Source organism: Macaca fascicularis, chromosome 20 (assembly GCF_037993035.2).
Source record: "Macaca fascicularis isolate 582-1 chromosome 20, T2T-MFA8v1.1".
In the NCBI taxonomy this organism is placed as follows: Eukaryota; Metazoa; Chordata; class Mammalia; order Primates; family Cercopithecidae; genus Macaca; species Macaca fascicularis.
In genome coordinates, this window is record NC_088394.1 from 16,315,955 (window position 1) to 16,342,027 (window position 26,073).

Consider the following 26,073-nt stretch of genomic DNA (forward strand, 5'->3'; position numbering starts at 1 on the left):
CAGATAATTACAAATCAGGTATTTTTTATGAATTCTAGTTGTCCAGATCCAGATGTTCTGGAAAAGTGAGAAGTTGTGACAGGTTAGGCCTATAATCCCACAGGGCAGAGCTGAGGAGTTGCTGGAGTCCCCACCACTCCCTATTGTATTATACTGGCTTGCTTTCTGCACTTGTGGCAGGTGCCTGGCCCCTGAGGGATTTGAGTTTGAGACCCTTGGTCTGTTTTGTCAGTTTCAGAGAAATTCTGTAAATATGGAAACTTATCAGTGAGGAGTGTGGAGATGGCCACCCCTTCTGCTAGTAAAACAAAAGGGAACACTTTATTCTTTTCCCTTAATTTTTTTCTTTCTTCTTTTTTTGAGACAGGATTTTGCTCTGTTGTCCAGGCTGGAGTGCAGTGGTGTGATCTCGGCTTACTATAGCCTTGACCTACTGGGCTCACGCAATCCTCCTACCTCAGCTTTCTGAATAGCTGGAATTACAGGCACGCACCACCATGCCTGGCTAATTTTTTTCTTTCTTCAACTTTTAAGTTCCAGGGTACATGTATAGGACATGCAGGTTTGTTACATAGGTAAATATGTGCCGTGGTGATTTGCTGCACAGATCAACCCATCATCTAGGAATCAAGCCCAGGATCCATTAGCTATTCTTCGTGATGCTCTCCCGCCACCTGCTCCCCAACTTGGCTTACTTTTAATTACTTAATTAATAATTAAAGATGGGGAGATGGGGTCTTACTATGTTGTCCAGGCTGGTCTCAAACCCCTGGGCTCAATTGATCTTCTCGCCTTGGCCTCTCACATTGCTGGGATTACATGCGTGAGTCACCACGCCTGGCCTATTCTTTATTTATTTATTTTTTTAACAGAGATGGGATCTTGCTGTGTTGCCCGGGCTCATGTGCAGCTTTTGATAAGAGATCTGGGAAGGCCTGCCCAGAAAACTGCATGTGAGCAGAGACCTACAGGGGTGAGAGAGTGGGTGGAGCAAATACCTAGAGGAAGGCGGAGGGGAGTAAGTGCGAGGGCCCTGGGGTGGGGAGGTGTGGAGGAAACAGCAGGAAAAAGCCAGCACAGCAGGAGAAGACTAAGAGACGGTGGGTGCCTGAGAGGTGGGACAGTCCCCTTGTGAGCCAGATGAGCTGTTGAGGTTTTATTGTGAGTGTGGCAGGGAGACCTTGGAGCACCTATTTAATGCTGATTCATGGCTAGTCAGCTGGTAATGGTCAGACTGCAGTGGGAGCACTTTTCACCTCTGTGGTTCTGTTGGGTTTGGCCTGAACCTCTGTGAGGGACAGAGGCTCGCCTTGTGGGTGATAAAAGGGCTTGGTGGGCATCAGTATGGAGGAGGAGGTTGACGATAACCAAGAGATTTTAGAAACCTATGTCCCAGGCCAGGCGTGGTGGCTCACACCCATAATCTCAGCACTTTGGGAATCCGAGGCAGGCAAATGATTTGAGTTCAGGAGTTCGAGACCAGCCTAGCCAACGTGGTGAAACGCCATCTCTGCTAAAAATACAAAAATTAGCCAGGCGTGGTGGTGCACGCTTGTATTCCCAGCCCTTTGAGAGGCCAAGGCGAGAGGATCGATTGAGCCCAGGGGTTTGAGACCAGCCTGGGCAACATAGTAAGACCCCATCTCCCCATCTTTAATTATTAATTAAGTAATTAAAAGTAAGCCAAGTTGGGGAACAGGTGGCAGGAGAGCATCAGGAAGAATAATTCAGTCGGGAGGCTGAGGCAGCAGAATCACTTGACCCTGGGAGGCGGAGGTTGCAGTGAGTGGAGAACACACCACTGTACTCCAACCTGGGTGACAGAGTGAGACTCTGTCTCAAAAAAAAAAAAAAAAAAAAAAAATGCATGTCTACTGTATGTTCTGAGGAGTCCCGTATTGGTATTTCCTTGCCCAAAGAGGAGCTGGGTTGGAGAAATGAGCAAGTGAGCACGGCTGTGTATGTGTTCCTGTGCATCTGTGTGTACCTGTGTGTATGCATGCATGTGCATGCTGGTGTGACTCTGTAGTCACAGGCATGTATATGCGTGTATGTGCTTATATGTGAATGTGTGCTTGTGTGCTTAAGTTCATGTGTGTGTCTGAGTATGTGTGTATGTGTGTCTTTGTGTTGTGTGTGCTTGCATATGTATAAAGTTCACAAAGGCAATGATCATACCTGGGTCACTTCATTTTGGATCCCTGGCTGGTGCCTGACACAGAAGAGAGGAAGGGGCTTATGAGTCAGTGGTTGTTGTGTGTATTATGTATCAGTGTGTGTGAGTGTGTGGCAGCTGAGTGTCCCCGTTTGTCAAATGTTGGGCTATTCTTTTTTTTTCTTTTTTTGAGATGGATTGTTGCTCTTGTTGCCCAGGCTGGAATGCAGTGGCACGACCTCGGCCCACTGCAACCCCGCCTCCTGGGTTCAAGCAATTCTTCTGCTTCAACCTCCTGAGTGACTGAGGTTATAGGTGCCCGCCACCACGCTCGACTAATTTATATATATATTTTTTTTTTTTTTTTTTAAGTCGGAGTCTTACTCTGTCGCTCAGGCTGGAGTGCAGTGGCGCGATCTCAGCTCGCTGCAAGTTCTGCCTCACGGGTTCACGCCGTTCTCCTGCCTCAGCCTCCCGAGTAGCTGGCACTACAGGCTCCTGCCACCACGCCTGGCTAATTTTAAAAATATTTTTAGTAGAGACGGGGTTTCACTGTGTTAGCCAGGATGGTCTCAATCTCCTGACCTCGTGATCCGCCCGCCTCGGCCTCCCAAAGTGCTGGGATTACAGGCGTGAGCCACCATGTCCAGCCAATTTTTGTATTTTTAGTAGAGATGAGGCTTCACCACCTTGGCCAGGCTGGTCTCAAACTCCTGAACTCAGGTGATCCACCAGCCTCAGCCTCCCAAAGTGTTGGGATTACAGGGGTGAGCCACTGCACCTGGCCGAGCCGTTCTTTAGAACTGGGATTTATACAAAACAAATCATACCTTACCTGGGTGGCCGCAGACCTTGGATTGCGGAGGGTAAACCGAGTCTGGTTGGGGCTGCCTGGCTAGCTAGCGTGGGGATCACCTGACCCATCAGGCTTCCTCTGGGAGCCTGGGAAGAACTCTCTTGCCATGGATGGTTCTGGAAGCTTTTTGAAGGAGGGACTTTCTGATTTCTGATCTCCCTTGGGAATCTGGATAAATTCTCTTTCACTTCTCCCCTGGGCGTGTGTGTAGTAGGGTGACTCACAGAGCTGACTTGGACCTTTTTTTGTGCTTTCTGCATTCCTGGGATTCTGGCAGCCTGGGCCTGGGATCTGCTCTGCCACCCTGGGTGGCATGAAGCTCTCAGCTCTGGCGGCTAAAAGGCTGCATTGTTGGGGGGCTGGGACACCCTGACTCTTCTCCCCAGTCACTGTTTTCTGTCTCATCTCCCCCGGCTCCCCCTGTGTCATTGCTGGTCCTCCAAGATGGTGGAAGACACTGTTGTTTGTCTCTTTGGAGTCTCGCTCTGTCGCCAAGGCTGTAGTGCAATGGCATGATCTTGGCTCTGCAGCCTCTGCCTCCCAGGTTCAAGCGATTCTCCTGCCTCAGCCTCCTGAGTAGCTGGGACTACAGGCACGTGCCACCATGCCCAGCTAGTTTTTGTATTTTTAGCAGAGATGGGGTTTCACCACATTGGCCAGGATGGTCTTGATCTCCTAACTTCAAGTGATCTGCCCACTTTGGCCTCCTAAAGTGCTGGGATTACAGGCTTGAGCCACTGTGCCCGGACGTGGTCTGCCTCTTGTGCAGCGAGATCCAGCAGGGTGTCAAATGTGGGTGTGCAGGCTGCTGCATTTCTGACATTTGTGCACGTGTCCAGGAGAGAACACTTTGATTGGCTGACACTCTCTGTCCAGGAAGCCTGAACTTCCCTTTGGGTTCCTGTTCAGGAACCCCATGGGGTTGCCATTTACCTTTTTGCAGATTAGAGTTTAGACCAGGAGTTAGCCAGTAGCCCACGGGCCGAATCTGGGCTGCTCCCTGTTTTTGTAAATAAAGTTTTATTGGAACACAGCCACTCGCATTCATCACATAGTGTCTGCAGGTGCCTGGAGCTGCAACAGTAGAGTTGTGTCGTTGCCACAGAGACTGTAGCACCCACAAAGTCTAAGAGACCTACCGTCTTTACAAAGGAAGTTTGTCCACCCCTGGTCTCAGCATTTCTTTAGCTCTGATGACTTGTTAACTTCCTTTTTGTCCCCTTTTCAATTTCAGGCATTCTTTCTTCCTATGCAAGGCAAGGACGGGAATCGACATTTATTAGATGCCTGCTGTGTACTAACTAGCACTATGCTAAGTTCTTTTTTTTTTTTTTTTTTTTTTTGAGACGGAGTCTCGCTCTGTCACCCAGGCTGGAGTGCAGTGGCCAGATCTCAGCTCACTGCAAGCTCCGCCTCCCGGGTTCACGCCATTCTCCTGCCTCAGCCTCCCAAGTAGCTGGGACTACAGGCGCCTGCCACCTCGCCCGGCTAGTTTTTTGTACTTTTTAGTAGAGATGGGGTTTCACCGTATTAACCAGGATGGTCTCGATCTCCTGACCTCATGATCCGCCCGTCTCGGCCTCCCAAAGTGCTGGGATTACAGGCTTGAGCCACCGCGCCCGGCCGCTAAGTTCTTTATATGCATGTCTCACTTAACTCTCACAGCAGTCCTGGTGAACTTGGTACTATTTTTCTCATTTTACAGAGAAACTGAATCGCAGACATAAGTGCCTTGCTCGATGTGAATAGTAGAGCAGAGATTCAAACTCATGATGGGCTGTTCTGCACAATCACGTCACTTCTCTTGGTTGTAACTGCTGAACGGCAGGGTCTTGGCTAAATAATGGCTTTGTGTTAGGCTAGAAGCTTCACATGGCAGTATCCACCTTGTAACCTCAGTGCCTAAGACACAGCCTGGCACACGGTGGGCCTTTAGTGGTAATTTATTGTCGTGTTATATGGGGAGGTGCTCAGTACATGTGGCACATTATCTTATGTCTTGCATAAGGGTGAGGTGTGCATGGGGCCTCACGGGACATCAGATTAAGCTGCTTCTCTGCCTTCACTCTGTTCTAGTATTACCAGGAAGAAAGAGGAAGGGGACTGATGTATGCACTGATGTTCTGAAGGCCTGGCATGGTGTCAAGAGCTTTATTTTCTTTTTTAAAATGTTGCCTTTTGGGTGGTTAAATATATGTAACCTGAGATTCGCCATTTTAACCATTTTAAGTGTGCAATTCAGTGATGCTAAGAGTTTTTAAAAATCTTGTTCAAGGCCGGGTGCGGTGGTTTACACCTATAAACCCAGCACTTTGGGAGGCTGAGGCAGGTGGATTACTTGAGGCCAGGAGTTAGAGACCAGTCTGACCAACATGGTGAAACCCTGTCTCTACTAAAAATACAAAAATTAGCTGGGTGTGGTATTGTGCATCTGTGATCCCCGCTATGTGGGAGGCCAAGGCAGGATAATTGCTTGAACCTGGGAGGCGGAGGTTGCAGTGAGCCGAGATTGCTCCAGTCTGGGCAACAGACTGAGACCCTGTCTCAAACAAACAACGAACAAACAAAATAACCACATAACTACCTAGCAACATAGCTTAGCAATTGAGATGGGGGCAAAGAAGGGTAGGAACCAGGTCCTGTGAGAATCAGCTAGACTGGTGGCTTTGGGCTCAGTGCTCTTCCTTTGGGGACCACAGCAGCCCCTTCTTGAAAACGGGTTGCAACTCGATTTGTTGTTGGCTGCACCTCCTCTCTCTGCCCCAGACCTGAGCCCTGTGATCTGAGGAGGAGGACAACGAGACACGCTCTTTGCTTGTCTTCCTGTCACTCTCAGGGATTGAATCACAGTGGAGCCAGGATGACAGGGAGAGTCCAGGCTTGCCGCTCTCCCATCCTCAGAGCAGCAGCAGGCCATCCATCAGCTGTTGCCTGTCCTCAGAGTGATTAACCAAGGCCCGGGGCAGCTGGGGTCAGGCGGGGCCTGGGTGGGAGCTGGTGGGGCTGGCTGCTTCAGGCCACTTCGTGCTGAGTCACTGAGTCGGCCAATCCTCCCCAGCTGGCCCTGCTCCCACTCCATGACTCAGATGTCTATTTCGGCCCTGGCTGCTCAGTGGGGCTCCTCCCATCTTCCTCCTGGCTCTGGGACTGCCAAGGCTTTTGGGAGCCCGGGCAGGGCTGATCAAGACTGCTAGGGCTCTAGCCCGTCCCCAGTCTCCTGCCTTTTATCTCACTGGCACTGAGTCTGTGGTTTAGGTTTGAGGGAGGAGGGTCTTGTAGATAAGGGGATCAGGGCCAAAGCAGATTATATATTAGGTCTCAACTGAAAACGGGGGTCCTTGGACCAGTTGCAGCAGCTCGATATCCCCCAGCTTGCTAGAAATGCTGGGTCTCAGGCCCCATCCCAGATCTACCAAGTCAAAATCATTTTAACAAGATATCCAGGTGGTTCAGGGTTGCAAATCACTGGTTTGGAACGTTCAGTGAATGCTGCTCAACTTATTTGCGGTAAGAGGTTTTTTCATTCCTGTCTGTACAATATGTAATATTTTCCCGCCAGCATTTTACTATGAACATTTTTAAACCTACAGAAAAGTTGAAAGAATTCTACAGTGAGCAGTCATATACTTGGTACCTAGAACCACAGTTAACATTTTGCTAAACTTGCTTTGTCATATATCTGTCTAACCAGATAGCTAATCAGCGAGCCAACCAGCTAGTTTTGTTTTGTTTTTTTTTTTTGTTTTTGAGGCTGGGACTCACTCTGTCTCGCAGACTAGAGTGCAGTGGTGCGATCACAACTCACTGCAGCCTCCAACTCCTGGGCTCAAATGATCCTCCCGCTTCTGCCTCCCAAGTAGCTTGAGCACTGCAGGTGCACACCACTGTGTTTGGCTGATTTTTAAATTTTATATAGGCATTAAGGGCTCCCTATGTTGCCCGGTCTGGTCTTGAACTCTTGGCCTCAAAAAATCCTCCCACCTCAGCCTCCCAAAGTACCGGGGTTACAGGTCTGAGCCACTGAACCTAGTTTTTTTTGATACCCGAAACTTATTTTGAAATATATTAGTATTCTGTCACGCAGTCACTTCCAAGCAAATCATTAGCTGGAGTTCAATATCTGTTTACAGTTTGGAGTTTTTTGTTTAAAATTTACATACAGTGAAATTGCCAATCTCAAGTTAGCGTTTGATGAGTCTTGGTAAAGGAATACCTTAAACCCCTGTCAAGATACAGAACATTACAAAGACCCCAGGAAGTTCCCTTGTGCCCCTTCCTGATCAGTCTCCGTCCCCACCCACCAAGGCCTGATCTTAGACCGTTGATTCAAGCGTTGAAACTCCATTTTCTTTCCTTTTCTGCATCATGCTGTCAGTCATTTAATAATCAGGTGTTGTGCCAGGTGCTGAGCTAGAAAGAAACAGACCTTGACCACTGCCCTGGAGGAGAGATGGAAGGTGGGTGGCAGGCAGCTAAACCAACAACTGCAGGATGGACAGTGGGGGCTCTGAGGGAAGGAAGTGCTAGGAGTTGTAGGGGCTGGGAGAGTGGTCCCTAACTCAGCCCGGGGCTCCAGGGCTAGCATCCAGGGAGGGGAGGGGGTGCTCAAGTCTAAGGAATGAGAGGCTCCGGCCAGGTGAATATGGTTGGAGGTGGAGGGGTGGGAGGGTGCTCCTGGTAGAGCAACCGGCATATGCAAAGGTCCGGTTGAGGGAGCTTGTGGGTGTTTGGGAATCGCTTGGAATTCGGCTTGGCTAGGCTGGGTGCGGTGTGGCTCGTGCCTGTGATCCCAGCACTTTGGGAGGCTGAGGCAGGCGGATCACCTGAGACAAGGAGCTCGAGACCAACCTGGCCAACATGGTGAAACCCTGTCTCTACTGAAAATACAAAAATTAGCTGGGTGTGGTGTTGCATGTCTGTAATCCCAACTCCTCGGGAGGCTCAGGCAGGAGAATCACTTGAACCTGGGAGGCGGAGGTTGCAGTGAGCTGCGATTCCGCCACTGTACTCCAGTCTGGGCGACAGAGCAAGACTCCATCTTGAAAGAAAGAAAAAGAAAAGAATACTGCTTGGCTAGATTGAAAGGGCTAGGATATAGTGAAAAGAGAGGCAAGAGCCAGGGAGCATCAGAGATCAAGGGTGCAGTTATGTGTCACAATAAGGACGTGGAATTTTTTTTTTTTTTGAGATAGAGTCTCACTCTGTCACCGAGGTTGGAGTGCGGTGGCGCCTTCTCAGCTCACTGTACCCTCCACCTCCCGGGCTCAAACGATCCTCTCACCTCAGCCTCCCGAGTAGCTGGGACCATAGTTGCGTGCCACCACGCTCAAGTACCTTTTTCTATTTTTGGTAGACATGGGGTTTCTATATGTTACCCAGGCTGGTCTTGAACTCCTCAGCTCAAGTGATGCCCCGTCTGGCCTCCCAAGATGCTAGGATTACAGCGGTGGGTGAACTACCACGTCCAACCAGGACTTGGAATTTTAACCCTACTGTGGTGGGAGCTAAGGAAAGGTTTTTCACCAGTGGAATGACACACTCAGGTTGGACAGGTTTTGGAAGATCCTCAGACTGAAAGGAAGAGGATACACTGGACATGGGGGTGGGGTTGGTGGCACTTAAAAAGCCTTTGCAGGCACCCAGGCAGGTAGAGAGGGAGGCTGAGCCAGGATATTCACCTGTGCCCACTACAGCATCAAAAGCCAGAAAAAGGGCCAGGGCGGTGGCTCACACATGTAGTCCTGGCACTTTGGGAGGCTTAGGAGAGGAAGATTTCTTGAGGCCAAGAGTTTAAGACCAATCTGGTCAACTTAGTGAGGCCCTGTCTCTTGAAACAACAACAAAAAAAACCCAGACAAGTTCATGGGCAAAGGGCATGGGAAAAGATTCCGACGTGTGCTCCAGTAGAGGAAACGGAGGTCCTGGACAGGGAGGCATTTTGCACAGTTGGTAAGCAACAGTGCAAACAAATCACCAATGTTTACGTGATACTGGCAAATCTCTTATTGCTGGACATTTAGACTCCATCTAATAAGGATAACAGCTGGGTGCACTGTATTATTTAGTCCTCACAGCAGGGCAGGAAGATCAGTCTTCCTACTTCACAGACGAAGACACCGAGAGTCAGAGTGGTGATGTGTCAGGAACCCTCCCACTGGGTTCTCACGCTTGAAACACTGATTGCTGGTCCCCACCCCCACAGTTTCTGATACAGTAGGTCTGGGTGGGGCCCAGGCATCTGTGGTTCCCAGCAAGTTCCCAGGTGCCGCCGATGCTGCTGATGGAGCTGTGTTTGAGGACCACTGCTCTGAGCCGTATTGCTGTTGCACGCATTCCCTCCTGCTGGGCGCAGGGGTTGTGGGGGGCACTTTGGCAGTGCAGAGCAGAGGTAACCAGCAGAAAACCCATCAGAACTAAAACCCGAGAGAGTTTCCAACAAACAGGCCAGCATGCTGGAAGAACCAGACAAGGTCCTCAGACTATCCTGCGCTCCAAGAATCAGTGCCTGGGGCTGCTGTACCTAACTGGTTCAAACCACAGCGTTTCTGGCCAGCCTACTTGGTACCAAACGTAGATGTCAATATGGTGGATGCCAAAGAACACATCACTCTGTTAGGATGAACCAGGCTTTTCCTCCCTCCGCCTTCAGCCAGGACTTCTCTGAATTGTTTTCATTTCGAATGAAGGAGGGACCAGTTGACAAGCTGCTTTCATGCTGTCTGGGACAGGAGTTGCTGTATTTCAGTGTCTGAGACTGGGAAACCCCCTGGAGGTGGCTCTGTCTTTTGTCCCTAGTATATGACGTCAAACGATTCTCCTTGGTTTGGGTTACATGAGATGCTCCCTGGATTATGATCCAGTGCCCCATGGGTTTTTTTCCTCCTTTTTGATTGTCAATCCTTGACCTGCTTCAGAAGTTCGTTGTCTTTGTCAGCAAGGCCTTCCACGTCAGATAGAGGCTGTTTCCAGGCCGGGCGCAGTGGCTCATGCCTGTAATCCCAGAACTTGGGGAGGCTGAGGTGGGTGGATCGCTTGAGGTCAGGAGTTGGAGACCAGCCTGGCCAACATGGTAAAACCCCATCTCTACTACAAATGCAAACATTAGCCGGGCATGGTGGCGTGCACCTGTAATCCCAGCTATGCGACAGGATGAGGCAGGAGAATCGCTTCAGTCTGGGAAGCGGAGGCTGCAGTGAGCTGAGAATGCACCATTGCACTCCAGCCTGGGCAACAAGAGTGAAACCGTCTCAAAAAAAAAAAAGGGGCTATTTCCTTTTTTTTTTTTTTTGGCCAGTGAAGGGGAGGACCCTGTGTTGGCCTCTGTATCTGTAACTTGAGATAATCTGAAAATCTGTGTTTATATCTATAGAAGAGAGGTGGCTTGAGGAGAAGAATTTGACAAAGCTCTTTGAGTGTGCAAATTAGAAACTGCAATGCTGGGCGCGGTGGCTCAAGCCTGTAATCCCAGCACTTTGTGAGGCCGAGGCAGGCAGATCAGTTGAGGTCAAAAGTTCGAGACCAGCCTAGCCAACATGGCGAAACCCCGTCTCTACCAAAAAATACAAAAATGAGCCGGTTGTGGTGGCACGTGCCTATAATCCCAGCTACTCATGAGGCTGAGGCAGGAGATTTGCTTGAACCTGGGAGGTGGAGGTTGAGCCGAGATCGGGCTACTGCACTCCAGCCTGGGCGACAGAGTGAGATTCAGTCTCAAAACACAAAAAACAAAAACCTCTGCAGTGTTCCGTCTGTCAGTGTCCTTGTTGCATTTGCAGGGCAGGTTTTCTACCAGTGGCTGGGGACTCAGTTTTACTGGGCTGAGGGAAGGTTAGGATTTGAGGGTCTTGTTAAGCTGGACATGGGCTGCATTTCAAGCCTCCCCTGGCCGTCTCTGTCCTGCGTGTTGATGCCAAGGCTGAAGAAGACTGGATTTGCAGACAAAAGACTGTCATTTGAGGCCTGATTTCACCCCTTAATCACTGTGTCTTAGCATGTTGTGGGGGTTGAGGTAGGCAGAGGTTAGCCAACCTTTTCTGGAAAGGGCTGACTGATAAATACTTTAGACTTTGTATCCCATACAGTGTCTGTGGCAACCCCTAACTCTGCTGTGTAGCTCAAAAGCTGCCATATTCATTTATAATATGTAAATGAATGGGTGTGACTGTTCCAATAAAACTTTATTCATAAATAGCTGGCCTGTGGGCCATAGATGCTTCTGATATATAAAGCATCTGATACAGTGGTGTATTGTGAACCCACAGGGTTTTTTCCCCCCAGACACTTCAGCTTTATTGGTGTATATTGAGAAATAAAAATGGAATATGGGTTGGGTGTGGTGGTTCATGCCTGTAATCCCAGGACTTTGGGAGGCCGAGGCAGGTGGATCACTAGAGCTCGGGAGTTCGAGACTAGCTCGAGCAATAGAGTGAAATCCTGTCTCTACAAAAAATACAAAAATTAGCTGGGTGTTATGGTGTGCGCCTGTAGTCCCAGCTCCTTGGGGGGCTGAGGTGGGAGGATCACTTGAACCTGGGAGGTCAAGGCTGCAATGAGCTTTGAATATACCACCATGCTCCAGCCTGGGTTACAGAGTGAGGCCCTGTCTCAAAAACACAAAGGAATATATTTAAGGTGTACAGTTTGATGTTTCCATATACCAGAGGCTACTGTCACTGCTTCTATTATTATTACTGCTGCTGCTCATATTACTCTTTCTTGAGCTGTTACTCTGTGCCAGGCACTATTCTAAGTACTTAACATGTTTGATCTCATTTAATCTTCACCACCAAGGAAGTGACCCGAGATCCCACAGCTAGGAAATGGGACAGCTGGGATTGAGCCACGCCAGCTAGCCCCGTGCTGTGCACTGCTTCACACAGAAGCTGCCCCTCCACCCCCACCGCCGCCTTTTTCCTTTGTTCCCTTGTTATTAGCCGGCCCTTCCCAGAAAAGGTTGGTAAACCTCTGCCTATCTCAACCCTGACAACATGCTGAGAACAGTGATTGAGGGGTGAAATCAGGCCTCAAATGACCTTTTGCTTTTGTGGCAGTTCTCACTGGTTGTAATTCTGATTGTAATTATATATTTATTTGCACCGTGGTTTGCTTACTGTCCATCTCCCCCAGGGCGGGGGGCTGAATGGGGCAGGGGCCTTGCTGTCTCGTTCACAGCTCAGTCCGCAGCACTTCACCCACATCCTGGCCTTATAAACAAGTCCTGCCCAAGAAATAAATGAATCATTGACAGCCATGCCCCACCCCTTCCTGCTCTCTTTGCACCTCGGTCTTTCACAGTGGATAGGGCTTGGGCTGCAGGTGAAATGGATTTGCAATTCCCAGATAACCTACCCCACCAACTGGGAGTGGGCAGGAAGGCGTCAGCTCTTCCGGATGAAAAACCAGCCTACAATGCAGCGTTTCTACTCAGCCTACAAAGTAAACACCATTACCTCCACGCCTTAGGTCGGAGAAATTCCGCTTTACGACACAGTCCCATGGGCCTCATGTCACTTGTCCCTCCTGGCAGTCCTGTGGGTAGGTCGAGCAAGCAGTAGGACAAATGACTCCCATTTTTCAGATGTAAAAACTGAGGTTTGGAGGTGAAGGGACTTGCCCAAGGTCATCAGCTAGAATATAGCAGTGTTGGGATTAGAACCCAGGCCTGTCCGGGTCCACGGTCTGATCTGAACTCTGCTTCGGTTGGTCTGGAATGTAGTCCATGCACCCGCTGTATCTGATGACCTTATTAAAAATCTGTGGCTGTCAGGGTCCTCCCCCTAGAGATGCTGATTTAGTTGGTCTGGGGTGGGGCCTTAGGCCCTTGCACTTCACAAACTACTCAGGTGATTCCAGTGAACCGGAGGCCTGGGAACTTCACCCCTCTGAGACCCAGAGTGGAGCCTGATCCTTAGCCCTGGCTGTGTATTTGAATCACTGGAGGAGCTTTTTAGCCTTTTATGATGGAAACATAAAGTAGACAGCATAGGATAATGCACTACCAAGAGCTCTTTTTCTTTTTATTTATTTTTGAGATAGTGTCTCACTGTTACACAGGCTGGAGTGTGATGGCACAATCTCAGCTCGCTGCAACCTCTGCCTCCCAGGTTCAAGCCATTCTTGCGCCTCAGCCTCTCGAGTAGCTGAGACTACAGGCACGGCCAATTTTTATATTTTTTGTAGAGACGGGGTCTTGCCATGTTGCTCAGGCTGGTCTCGAACTCCTGAACTCAAAGCAATTCTCCCATCTCAGCCTGCCAAAGTGCTGAGATTACACATGTGAGCCACTGCGCCCAGCTGCCATGAGCTCTTTACCATGCATTGCATAGGTGAACATTTTAGTATGTATCTCCGAAGGACATGGATTTTTTTGTTGTTTATTTTTAATGACTTTTTATTTCGCAGTAGTTTGGCTCTCAAAACAGTTACAAAAATAGCAGAGTTCCTGATGTCCATTGTTCAACTTTCTCTAATAACATCTAAAAGATAAAGATTTTTAAAACTGTAACTGTTGGGCTGCATGTGATGGCTCATGCCTGTTATTCCAGCTCTTTGGGAAGCTGAGGCAGGAAGATCACTTCAGCCCAGGAGTTTGAGACCAGCCTGATCAATAAAGCCAGACCTTGTCTTGACAAAAAACATATATACGTGACCTTTAATAATAATTAATATCAAATATTCTAGTAATCCATTGTGATTGCACAGTGGTTCATTCTTACATGATTATTCATGTTTTAGCTGGGAATTTTTTTTTTTTTTTTGAGAAGGAGTCTCGCTCTGTCGCCCAGGTTGGAGTGCAGTGGCCAGGTCTCAGCTCACTGCAAGCTCCGCCTCCCGGGTTTACGCCATTCTCCTGCCTCAGCCTCCCGAATAGCTGGGACTACAGGCGCCCGCCGCCTCGCCCGGCTAATTTTTTTGTATTTTTTTTAGTAGAGACGGGGTTTCACCGTGTTAGCCAGGATGGTCTCGATCTCCTGACCTCGTGATCCGCCCGTCTCGGCCTCCCAAAGTGCTGGGATTAAAGGCTTGAGCCACCGCGCCCGGCCTTGCTGGGATTTTTTTATGGAAAAGAGCTTCCCCTTCATTTTTTTGATCACTGATCACTCTGTAGTGATGGAATAAATGACTGTTTTCCTCGGGGAAGCCGCCTCTGACCCTGGTGAACCAAATGAGTACATTTGGGAAAGGTGGAGAAAATACTTGTTTTTTTCCGGTTTTTCTGTTTTTGAACAATGACCTGGTTCACTGGCAACATCAGATGTTTCTCTTTATTCCCAGCGTCAATATGAAATTTATGTATATAAACATACGTGATAAGGCCGGGTACGGTGGCTCAAGCCTGTAATCCCACCACTTTGGGAGGCCAAGGTGGGCAGATCACTTGAGTCAGGAGTTCGAGACCAGCCTGTTCGCCAACATGATGAAACCCCATCTCTACTTAAAATACAAACATTAGCCCAGTGTGGTAGCTCACGCTTGTAATCCCAGCTACTTGGGAGGCCGAGGCAGGAGAATCACTTGAACCCAGGGGGCAGAGGTTGCAGTGAGCCAAGATCATGTCACTGGACTCCAGCCTGGGCGACAGAGCGAGACTCCATCTCAAAAAACAAAACAAAAAAACCATGCGTGATATGTTTTAGCCCGTTGTACTTACTCTTCTTGTCAAAGCTCAAATTGTCCCTGTCTTAGCCTGCATTGGCTCTTCTGCTTGGCTCTTGAAGCTTTTAACAATCCTGTTCATGCTTAGTTTCCTTGTTGTCTGGTGTAACAAGATGTTCTTGGCTTACCTTGCTTATTTCCTGCCCAGCCACTTTTCCAAGAAAAATCTGGAAGTTTGAAACAAAAAGCTTCAGTGCCCCAGTCTCACCCCAAACAAACTTAATCAGAATCCCTGGTGCGGGTAAGGCCCGGATACAGTATTTTTTATATTTTTTGAAATTTTTTTTTTTTTGAGACAGGGTCCCTAGGCTGGAGTGCAGTGGCACGATCTCAGCTCGCTGCATCCTCTGCCTTGTGGGTTCAAGCAGTTCTGCCTCAGCCTCCCGAGTAGCTAGGATTACAGACGTGAGCCACCACATCCAGCTAATTTTTTGTATTTTTGGTAGAGACGGGGTTTCACCATATTGCCTAGGCTGGTCTCGAACTCCTGACCTCAAATAATCTGCCCACCTTGGCCTCCCAAAGTGCTGAGATTACAGGCGTGAGCCACCACACCCAGCCAGGATACAGTATTTTTTAAAAAGCACTCCCAGCCTTGAATGGAAAAACCACTTGAGGAGAGTATGCCGCCTTATCTGGCTCTGTAAAGACGTTAGAGCTGCACAAGGCTGGAACTTTGAGTGGAGTCCTTGGCTAAAGCTTTCATTACTGCGTGGTGACCTCTCTTCCCTCTGCTGCTAAATCTTGTGTTTCAGAATTGAGACCCGGATGCATCCATGTTGAAAGCCAGAGTTTGTCATCCCAGGACCTCTGTGTTGGTCCCTTTCCTTGCCTGCGTGTTGTTGACTTGGGGCTCATCTTCATACCTGTGGGAAATAAGTTATTCGATTGCTTGCTGAGAATCTCTCGGTACTTCCCATTGCCCTTAGAATGAAGACCAAAATATGTGACCTGCAGTGTAGACTGTGCACAGCTTCCAGTGTAGACTGCTGAGGCCCCTTCTTGGTTCCTGGAGTCTGCCATGCTTACTTCTGCCACCCGGCCTTTGCACACACTGCTGTCTGCTGGGAATGCGTTGCCTTTCCTTATTACTTAGTTCTCCTCTACTCACCCTTCAGGTGCCAGCTTGACTGTCTTCCTCGGGGGAGCCTTCTCTGACCGTGGTACACCAGATCAGCCCCCATGCACTTACTTTGTCTCGTTGGTAATACTTCTTTCCCTTCAGGATGCACATCAAGGCCCAGAAGTTGTAGTTTTGCATTTGTTCATGTGATCATTTGAAGCATGTCTCTCTGGAGCCTGACTCTTTGGGGCTCACATCCTGACTCCACCACTTTTAGCTGTGGGACCTTGAATGTATCTTTTCGTCTCTGGTCCCCAGTTTTTAGATTTAATTTTACTTTTATTTTGAGATAGTCTTGCTCTGTTGCCAGGCTGGAGTGCAGTGGCACAATCTTGGCTGACTGCAGCCTCCGCCTCCTGGGTTCAAGTGATTCTCCTGCCTCAGCCTCCCAAGTAGCTGGGACTACAGGCGCCCACCACCACACCCAGCTAATTTTTGTATTTTTAGGAGAGACGGGGGTTTCACCATGTTGGCTAGGATGGTCTCGATCTCTTGACCTCATGATCTGCCCACCTCGGCCTCCCAAAGTGCTGGGATTACAGGCCCAGTTTCTTTTGACTGCAAAACAGGGGTGATATAATTACTTTCATCTATCTTGTGAGGTGAGGATGAAGATTAAATAAGGTAGTTTGTGTAAAGCACTTAGAACAGAGCCAGCTATTAATAGTAGAGAATCTTGGCAGGTATTACTGATGATTGCTGCAGTAGACCACAAGCTCCATACAGGCAGGGGTCATTTCTGTTTGTTTAGATTTGTATGCAGGGTGCTTGGCACGAGGGTAGTGCTCGGAAAATACTTGTTGGATGAATGAAGGAATGAAGTGGAGATAATAGTAATACCATGTTTATAGAATTCCATGAGGATATAAAATAATGCAATTATATAAACTCTTGGTAGAGCATCTAGCACAGAATAGGTGGTCAATAAATATTCAGTGACCAAATGAGTAAAGTGGGGACAGTAGTAACACCCACTCATGAGGTTGCTGTGGGGATACAAGGCAACCCTGTAGTACCTTGTAGAATGCCTAGCACATAGTAGGTGCTCCAGAAAATATTTGTTGAATGAATGAGTGAAGTAGGGATGACGTTAACACCAGCTCCTAGGGTTGTTACGGGGATACAAGATAAGGCAGGTCTGTAGCATGTTGTATTATGGTTGCACACGGTAGACACTCTGTTGATTGAAACTGGAGGAGCTGCCATGAGTTTCTTTTTGCTGGGGATTAGGAGAGGATCCTTTTGGGGTGCAGAATGGTGTGGAGCTGACGCTGGTCCTCTGGAAGGAAGAGTGAGCAGCTGACTATCCCTTGCTAAGCTCTGACCTGGATGAAAAGTTGAATCGTTCCTTTCCCTGTTCCTTCCAAACCTGTGCTTTCTTTCCACTAGAATCCTTGCCCGGAGTCCAGCGCCTCCTTCCTGTCCAGGATCACCTTCTGGTGGATCACAGGGTAAGACTGGGCCCCCCAGACCTCAGGGAGGTGGTGGGGAATGAATGAATGAACGAATGAATGAACATGAACATGCTCAGCTCCCTCCCGACTTCTCCCTCTTTCGCTCTTCAGCACAGTTGTCTTGAATCTGCCTGTGCTGGCCATGTGGTCTCAGAGACACCACCTCTGTCCATCAGTTCCATGAACTTGAATGTGATATACACAGGAGCCGTGAGCAGCTTACACCTCTGCAGAAGGCTTTGCCTGGGACAGCCATACGCTGGACTGCTCTTGCTTTAGCTTCAGATTTGGGTTTTTAAAATATTACGTATAGTTACTCTTAAGATTGTCCCCCTCCTGCCCCCCACTCCTTAGAGAAATAATACTGTCTCACCATGGGAAATGTGGGTTAAAAAACCACACGTGCAGATCAGCAGTAAGGAAACACACAGAGGCAACCAGTTTCACCATTTTAGTATGCCAACTTCTGGTCTTCTTTCTTTTTTTTGGAGACGGAGTCTCGCTCTGTCAATTGCAGCTCACTACAGCCTCCGCCTCCCAGGTTCAAGTGAGTCTCCTGCCTCAGCCTCCCAGGTAGCTGGGATTACAGGTGTGCGCCACCATGCCCTGCTAATTTTTGTATTTTTAGTAGAGACAGAGTTTTGCCTTGTTGGCCAGGTTGTTCTTGAACTCCTGACTTCAGGTGGTCCACCCACATCAACCTCCCAAAGTGCTGGGATTACAGGTATGAGCCACCATGTCCAGCTGCCTTCTGGTTCTCTTTTTGTACATCTTTTTCTGCCCATTGTTAGCATCTTATTGGGGATTGTTTGAAGGATCTTTTTTTGCCCCTAATATGCATCATCTTTTTTTTTTTTTTTTTTTTGAGACAGGCTTTTGCTGTGTTGCTAAGGCTGGAGTGCAGTGGCACAATTGTAGCTCACTGCAGTCCCACTCTACTGGGTTTAGGTGATGCTCCTGCCTCAGCCTCCTGAGTAGCTGGAACTACAGGCACGCTCCCCCGTGCCCAGCAGATTTTTGTACTTTCTGTAGAGATGGGATTTCATCATGTTGCCCAGGCTGGTCTCCAACTCCTGAGCTCAAGTGATTCTCCCGCCTCAGCCTCCCAGAATGCTGGAATTACAGGCATGAGCCACCATGCCCGCTCTCATCTTTGTCTTAATGACAAACATCTTTTTAAAAAATTGGATGTTTTAAATAATTACTTGAAATTACTGTTAAGCATCAGTGGGACAGTTGATATAATTTGCACATGACTACAGGACACCAGATGCATGTTAATAACTTTCATTCTTCTTTTGGGAAATTGTGCTCTAGTTAAATAAGAGCATGTCCTGGATTGGAAGGGGATGCCTCCAGTTTTTTTGGGGTAAAGGCATAAGGCATGTAGAACCTATATGTTAACATTTTTTTTTTTTTTTTTTTTTAAATGGGACGAGTCTCGCTCTGTCGTCCAGGCTGGAGTGCGGTGGCAGGATCTCAGCTCACTGCAACCTCTGCCTCTTGAGTTCAAGAGATTCTCCAGTCTCAGCCTCCTGAGTAGCTGGGGTTACAGGAACCTGCCACCACACCTAGCTAATTTTTGTATTTTTAGTAGAGATAGGGTTTCACTATATTGTCCAGGCTAGTCTCAAACTTCTGACCTTAGGTGATCCACCCACCTCAGCCTCCCAAGATGCTGGGTTTACATGTGCGAGTCACCATGCCAGACCTTTAACTGTTTAAATGGTTCGGAAAAAGGTGGTGTGTTTGCATATGTATGTGTGTGTGTGTGTGTACGTGTCAGTGGATAGAGACAGAGAATGATACTGCCTACATGGCAACATGTTAACAGTGGTGAGTTGAGTGAATTCTTAGTATGATTTGAGTAATTTTTCTGTAAGTTCAAAATCAGAACAAAAGATGAAAGTATTTTACCTTTTATTACAAAAGTGTTTAGTCTGCTGGGCGCGGTGGCTCATGCCTGTAATGTTAGCATTTTCGGAGGCCAAGGTAGGTGGATCACCTGAGGTCAGGAGTTCGAGACTAGCCTGGCCTGCATGGTGAAACCCTGTCTCCACTAACAATACAAAAATTAACCGGGCAGCACATGCCTGTAATCCCAGCTACTTGGGAGAGTGAGGCAGGAGAATTGCTTGAATCCATGCAGTGTGTCGAGATCGTGTCATTGCACTCCAGCCTGCGTGAGTCACATAGAAATATTAATATAATAAAACTCAGTAAGCTCATCACCCAGATTTCATGCTTGCTAATGCTTTGTCATGTCAGCCTTTTAATTTTTTTATTTTTTCCTTCTTTTTTTTTTTTTTTTTAATGGGGTCTGACTCTGTTGCCCAGGCTGGAGTGCAGTGACACAATCACGGCTCTCTGCAGCCTCCACCTCTTGGCCTTGAGCAATCCTCCCACCTCAGCCTCCTGAGTAGCTGGGACTACAGGTGAGAGGCATTATGACTGGCTAATTTTTTTATTTTTACTTTTTGTAGAGATAGTCTCCCTATGTTGCCCAGGCTGGTCTTGAACTCCTGGGCTCACAAAGTCCTCCCACCTCAGCCTCCCAAAGTGCTAGGATTATAGGCATGAGCTACCATGCCTGGCCCATATCAGCCTTTTTTAATTTAAAATTTTAAAAAGTTGGCGGGGCACGGTGGCTCATGCCTGTAATCCCAAGACTTTGGGAGGCCAAGGTGGGAGGATTGCTTGAGCCCAGGGGTTCAAGACCAGCTTGGGCAACATAGGGAGACTCTGTCTCCACAAAAACAAAAAATAAAAAAAATTAGCTAGTCACAACGGCTTGCACCCAAAGTCCCAGCCACTCGGGAGGTTGAGGTGGGAGGATTGCTCTAGACCAGGAGCTGGAGGCTGCAGGGAGTCGCACCACTGTACTCCATCCTGGGTGACACAGCGAGACCCTGTCTCCAAATAAGTAAATGAATGAATGAATAATAACAAATAAATTAGAGCCATCCTGATATTTCTCTCCTAAATCATCTTTTTTTCCCTAAGTCTTTTGTATGCACCACTAAAAAAAAAAAAAAAAAAAAAAGAGTCATTTTTCCTGCATGACCCAACAGAATGAGCTGTAATTACCTTGTAATATGCAGAAATGTCCATCCACATTCTGACTTTCCCAGATGCGTGGCTGCCGTCATTTGCAATGGGCAGTTGTGCTGCATCAGCAGGCGTGTGGAGTGAGCGAGCCCCGTCCTCCTCCTCCTCTCATTGACTCTCATTGCCTAACCTCCTTGCGTCTTGGCCCCAGGTTGATTGTCCGGGGCTACCGCCAGCCCCTGGAGGGCAGTGACCTCTGGTCCTTAAACAAGGAGGACACGTCGGAACAAGTCGTGCCTGTTTTGGTAAAGAACTGGAAGAAGGAATGCGCCAAGACTAGGAAGTAAGTGTGAGTTTCCTTGGCCTCCAGGATGCCCCGGTCACCTCCTTTCCGCTACTATGGCCTGAATCCAGGGTGGGGCCCTGGCAATGCTGCCTGTTACTAGCTTTGTGGTTCTGGGCAAGATGCCTCACTTCTCTTCCTGGCCTCAGTTTACTTTTCTGCCAAATGGGGTAGAATCTAACATGTCATTAAGGCAACTGGGTAGAGAAAAGAAGAAAGAAGCCAGGCGCGGTGGCTCTTATGTCTGTAGTCGCAGCACTTTGGGAGACCGTGGCAGGTGGATCACTTGGTTGGGAGTTTGAGACCAGCCTGACCAACATGGTGAAACCCCATCTCTACTAAAAGTACAAAAATTAGCAGGGTGTGGTGGCGTGCGCCTGTAATCCCAGCTACACAGGAGGCTGAGGCAGGAGAATCACTTGAACCCAGGAGGCGGAGGTTGCAGTGAGTTGAGATTGCACCCCTGCATTCTAGCCTGGGAGACAGTGAGAGTCCGTCTCAAAAAAAAAAAAAAACAGAAAAGAAAAGAAAGAAAGAAGAATGCTGTCCAAGCAGGCAGTTGATGCTGTTTACCATGACCTGTGACTATTCCTCCTTGAGTCGGTCTCACCTTTTTTGTCTCTTAGCATCTGGCATCCTGCATGTTCTTGCTGCTTGAATGTTCTGTCCAACATGCCCAGCTAACCATGTACGTCTCTTTAGCCAAAGAAGCCCCATTTGAGGGTGATTTTGGCTGTACTGGATTTTACACTCTACCCCCTATGTAAGGCATGCCCCACTGCGCCTCCTCTGTCATTCTTTCGGGAATCAGGCCAGGGCCACTGCTGCACATACCTTAACTTACCAGATTTGAGACGCCATTAGTTGCATGATGCATTGTTATTCTATGTAACAGTAAGAAAGAAAAGCAGCTGCACATTAAACAAGGACGTAAGACGTGTCCTGAGCCCGGATGAGCTGGAACATGAAATTGCAGGTGACGTGGGGCCAGTGGGTTGCTGTTCTGGGGCCAGTAGAACAGCTGTTTTTGTTCCTGTTGCCTGTTCCGGGGTAAGTTTACTACGATAAGCCATGAGGGGGCCAGTCTGGTGCACTGGATTCCCCATAGACCTATTGGCCTTACAGGGAAAAACCCCAGACCCGGGTTCAGTTCCTCATTCTGTTCCGGGGACGCCCAGGATACAGCCCTTTAGTCAGACCCAAATGGTGGGTGGGAATCTGGGACATCCATGGTGCCAGCCACTAGGATATCAGCAGAGGACCTTGTGACTCTGGTGGGAGGCTGTTTGGGTGGTCCAGGTGATGGGAGAAATTGTCTCGTGGGAGGCAGATAGAGCTTGGGCCTCTGTGGCTGAGCATTGTAAGGAAATGGCCCATGTCTATGACCCAGTTGAAGGTCTTTGGCAGGTGGAGGTGGCATCCCTGTTTATTACAGTTCTTCATGGAGACAGAACTAGTAGGACTGATGGATGGATGGACAGATAGATGATAGATGATGATTGATAGATGATAGGTAGATGATAGATGGATAGATAGTTGGTGGATGTGTACATGATAGGTGGATGGATAGATGATAGATAGATGGATGATAGGTGGATGATTGATCGATGATGGATGGATGGATGGATGGATCAAGGGTGAGGGGGGATCTACTAGGGAAACTGAATCTTGTGATTATGGAGGCTGAGAAGTCTCACACTAGGTCATCTGCAAGTTGGAGAACCCAGGAAGCTGGTAGCATGGCTCAGGCCAAGTCTGAAGGTCTCAGACGCAGGGAAGTTGATGATGGAATTCTCAGTCCATGATCAAAGGCCTGAGAACCTGGAGTCCCTGGGGTAAGTCCCAGAGTCCAGAGGCCAGACATCCTGGAGTTGCGATGCCCAAGGGCGGGAGAGGATGACATCCCGGCTGCAGAAGAGAGAGCGCCTATATTTGCCATTACTCTGACTTTTTGTTGTGCCTGGACCCTCTGCTGATTGGGTGGTGCCACCCACATGGGGCGAGGATGGATCCTCCTTAGTCAGCCCACTGATTCAAATGCCAGTCTCCTCTAGAAACACCCTCACAGACACACCCAGAAATAACACTTTACCAGTCATCTGGGTAGCCCTTAACCCAGTCAACTTGACCCCTAACATCACCCATCACATCTGGATCCTTTCGGCCTCACCTGCAGCATCCCCCGCACTAAGCAGGCCACATTTGTAGCGTGGGCTTCACCATTCCTCGTCATCCATGCCTCTGCTGATCCCCTGGCTCGGTTTCCTCTCATGGAAGAAGGATGCCCACCTTTGTGTCCCCGGGAGCTTGCCAGGAGAGCACGTTGCTGGAGACACCGTGGGAGAGGCCAATATCATAGCCTCTGGAGGAGGACGGAGTTTGAATCAAGTTCCTCCACTGGCCTGGCCCTTAATCCATTGAGCAGATGAAACTGACTGCTGCTTTTGTGCTTAGTGATGTTTAGTCCCTGAGGGTTCAGAGAGTGGGACACAAGAGACACACTAGTTGGGTGCCATCAACGTTCTATATGGGAGATAGGACGTTGGTTGTGAAACATGCGTTGACAAGATCTTTGGAGAGTGATAGTGCTGGGGTGAGATAAAAACGAGGAAGTGAGGGTGAGAGTAACCGAGGAAGCTTTTTGTTGTTGTTGTTTGTTTGTTTTGGAGATGGAATCTCTCTCTGTTACCCAGGCTGGAGTGCAGTAGTGTGATCATGGCTTACTGTAACCTCTGCCTCTCGAGTTCAAGTAATTCTCCTGTCCCGGCCTCCCAAAGTGCTGGGATTACAGGTGCATGCCACCATGCCTGACTAGTTTTTGTGTTTTTGGTAGAGATGGGGTTTCACCATGTTGGCCAGGCTGGTCTCGAACTTCTGACCTCGAGTGATCCTCGTGCCTTGGCCTCCCAAAGTGCTGGGATTATAGGCATGAAGCTACCGTGCCCGGCTGAGGGGGCTATTTTAGATACAGTGGTCAGAGTTCTACCCAGTGCGGCCATGACTCTTCGTGAGCATGTGCCTGTCCCTCCCTAAGTCTATCTCTGCCTCTTTCCGAGCATCTGGCATCCTGAGTGTTACTGCTTTTTGCAGTGTTTTTGTTCAGCATGCCCAGCTGACCATGTATGTCTGTTTTGAGAAGGTCACATTTGAGCAGAGACTTCATCGGAGGGAGTGAGCCTTGTGTGTCTCTGCGGAAGGAAGGGCCTTCCAGGTAGAAGGAACAGCAAGTGCAAAGGGTCTGAGGACGCTCGTGGTGCAGCAGGGGGCTCGTGTGGCTTGAGTAAAGTGAGTGAGGAGGAGAAAGGGGGGAAATCAAGCAGGAGAAGGATTTGCAGGGGTCTCCTCTGAGAGTCGGGGTGGGATTCCAGGTGCAGTGAGAACACGGGCAGGTTTTCTGCAGGGCAGTGCTGTGACGTGAGTTCTGTTGTATGTCTGTATGTATGTATGTATTTATTTATTTTAGAGACAGGGTCTTGCTCTGTTGCCCAGGCTTGATTGTAGTGGCATGATCACAGCTCATTGCAGCCTGGAAATTCTGGGCTCAAACAATCCTCCCACCTCATCCTTCAGAGTAGCTGGGATTACAGGTGCACACCACCATGCCTGGCTAATTAATTAATTTATGCTTTGTATTTTATTTATTTTTCTGAGACGGAGTTTTGCTCTTGTTGCCCAGGCTGGAGTGCAATGGTGTGATCTTGGCTCACTACAACCTCTGCCTCCCTGGTTCAAGTGATTCTCCTGCCTCAGCCTCCCGAGTAGCTGGGATTACAGGCATGTACCACCACGCCTGGCTAATTTTGTATTTTTAGTAGAGATGGGGTTTCTCCATGTTGGTCAGGCTGGTCTCAAACTCCCGACCTCAGGTGATCCACCTGCCTCGGCCTCCCAAAGTGCTGGGATTACAGGTGTGAGCCACTGCGCCCGGCCTTTTAAAATTTTTTTTATAGAGACAGGTCTTACTATGTTGCTCAGGCTGGTCTCCAACTCCTGGCTTTAAGCAGTCCTCCTGCCTCAGCCTCCCAAGTAGGTGGGATTATAGGTGTGAGCCACCACACCCAGCTGAGTTCTGGTTTATGACTACCCAAGCCGCCCTGAGGAAAGTGGATATTAGGGACAAGAATGAAAGCAGGGAGACCAGGATGGGGACCTCAAGGGCTGTCCATGAAGTCCCTTCATGCCTCACTGGGAGCCTCTGTTTATTTATTTTTTGAGACAGGGAGTCACTCTTTCGTCCATGCTGGAGTACAGTGGCGTGATCTCGGCTCACTGCAACCTACATCTCCTAGGCTGGAGTGATCCTCCCACCTCAGCCTCCCAAGTAGCTGGGACTACAGGCATGCGTCACCACACCTGGCTATTTTTTTTTTTTTTTTTTGTAGAGATGATGTCTCGCCATGTTGCCCAGGCTGTGCTCAAGCAGTCCGCCTACCTTGGCCTCCCAAAGTGCTGGGATTATAGGCGGGAGCCACTGTGCCTGACCGGAGCCTCCATTTTTTACCCAGAGCATTTTCTGAGAATTCAGTGAGATATATGTCATGATAAGCTGTGCACTAGTCCTGAGTAAATGCTGGGCAGGTTTTAGTTGTACAGGTTGTGTTTATTCATCTGTACGCTTCCATCTTGCCGGGGAGAATGTGGTGAGAACTGGGTCTTTGGGCTTGGAAGCGGGCCACCTGAGAGGGGTCTGCCTCTGTGAGTACCTTGGTGCTTAGGGATGCTCAGCATGGGGCCAGGAGGTCATTTCCTTGGGACACTGGTAGACGGATTGCTTGCTTTATTCCCAGAGGCGTAAGCCAGATCTGGCACCTGTAACCCCTGTGAACCTGGAGAGAGTGACAAGGAAAACCCTGTCCTGGGCTGGAATTTCCTGGTGTGGCCCCTTACACCCAGATCCCTTTAGTTAACCAGAGAAAGGAATGCAGCCTGTGCACCTCGGGGCTGCTGGGTGTCCTAGGCTCGGGGATCAGGTGAGGGACGCCTGGGCTGAGGGGTCTGTGTGACTTTCTGGATCCCTTTACCACCTCTCTCCACCCCTGAGTGACTCCCTCTCAAAAGTCCGGTACGGCTGGGCATCGTGGCTCATGCCTATAATCGCAGCGCTTTGGGAGGCTGAGGCAGGAAGATTACCTGAGTTCATGAGTTCGAGACTGGCCTGGCCAACATGGTGAATCCCTGTCTCTACTAAAAATACAAAAATTAGCCAGGTGTGGTGGCGTTTGCCAGCTACTGGGGGGCTGAGGCACAAGAATTGCTTGAACCCGGAAAGTGGAGGTTGCAATGAGCCAAGATTGCACCACTGGACTGCAGCCTGGGTGGCAGAATGAGACTCCATCAAAAAAAAAAAAAAAAAAAAAAAAAAAGGCAGGTGTGAGTGATCTCCCTGCTCTACCTTTGGGTTTAAAAACCCAGTACTGCGTTGGTTTGTGTGTAGTGATT

The 26,073-nt window shown here is 48.8% G+C and overlaps 1 protein-coding gene across 4 annotated transcripts in view; it reads left to right on the plus strand.

Annotated features, from left to right (window-relative positions):
* ABCC1 (ATP binding cassette subfamily C member 1 (ABCC1 blood group)) overlaps window positions 1-26,073 on the plus strand; it is a 193,624-nt gene that overhangs the window by 67,693 nt on the left and 99,858 nt on the right. For all 4 annotated transcript variants that reach the window (XR_012429506.1, XM_074028316.1, XM_065536819.2 and 1 more), the window contains 2 exons: window positions 17,179-17,240; window positions 20,503-20,634. Coding sequence is in view for 3 of the 4 variants with exons in the window: in XM_074028316.1 (XP_073884417.1) it covers window positions 17,179-17,240; window positions 20,503-20,634 (194 nt within the window). In the remaining variant the exon portion in view is untranslated. The remainder of the gene's footprint in view (window positions 1-17,178; window positions 17,241-20,502; window positions 20,635-26,073) is intronic.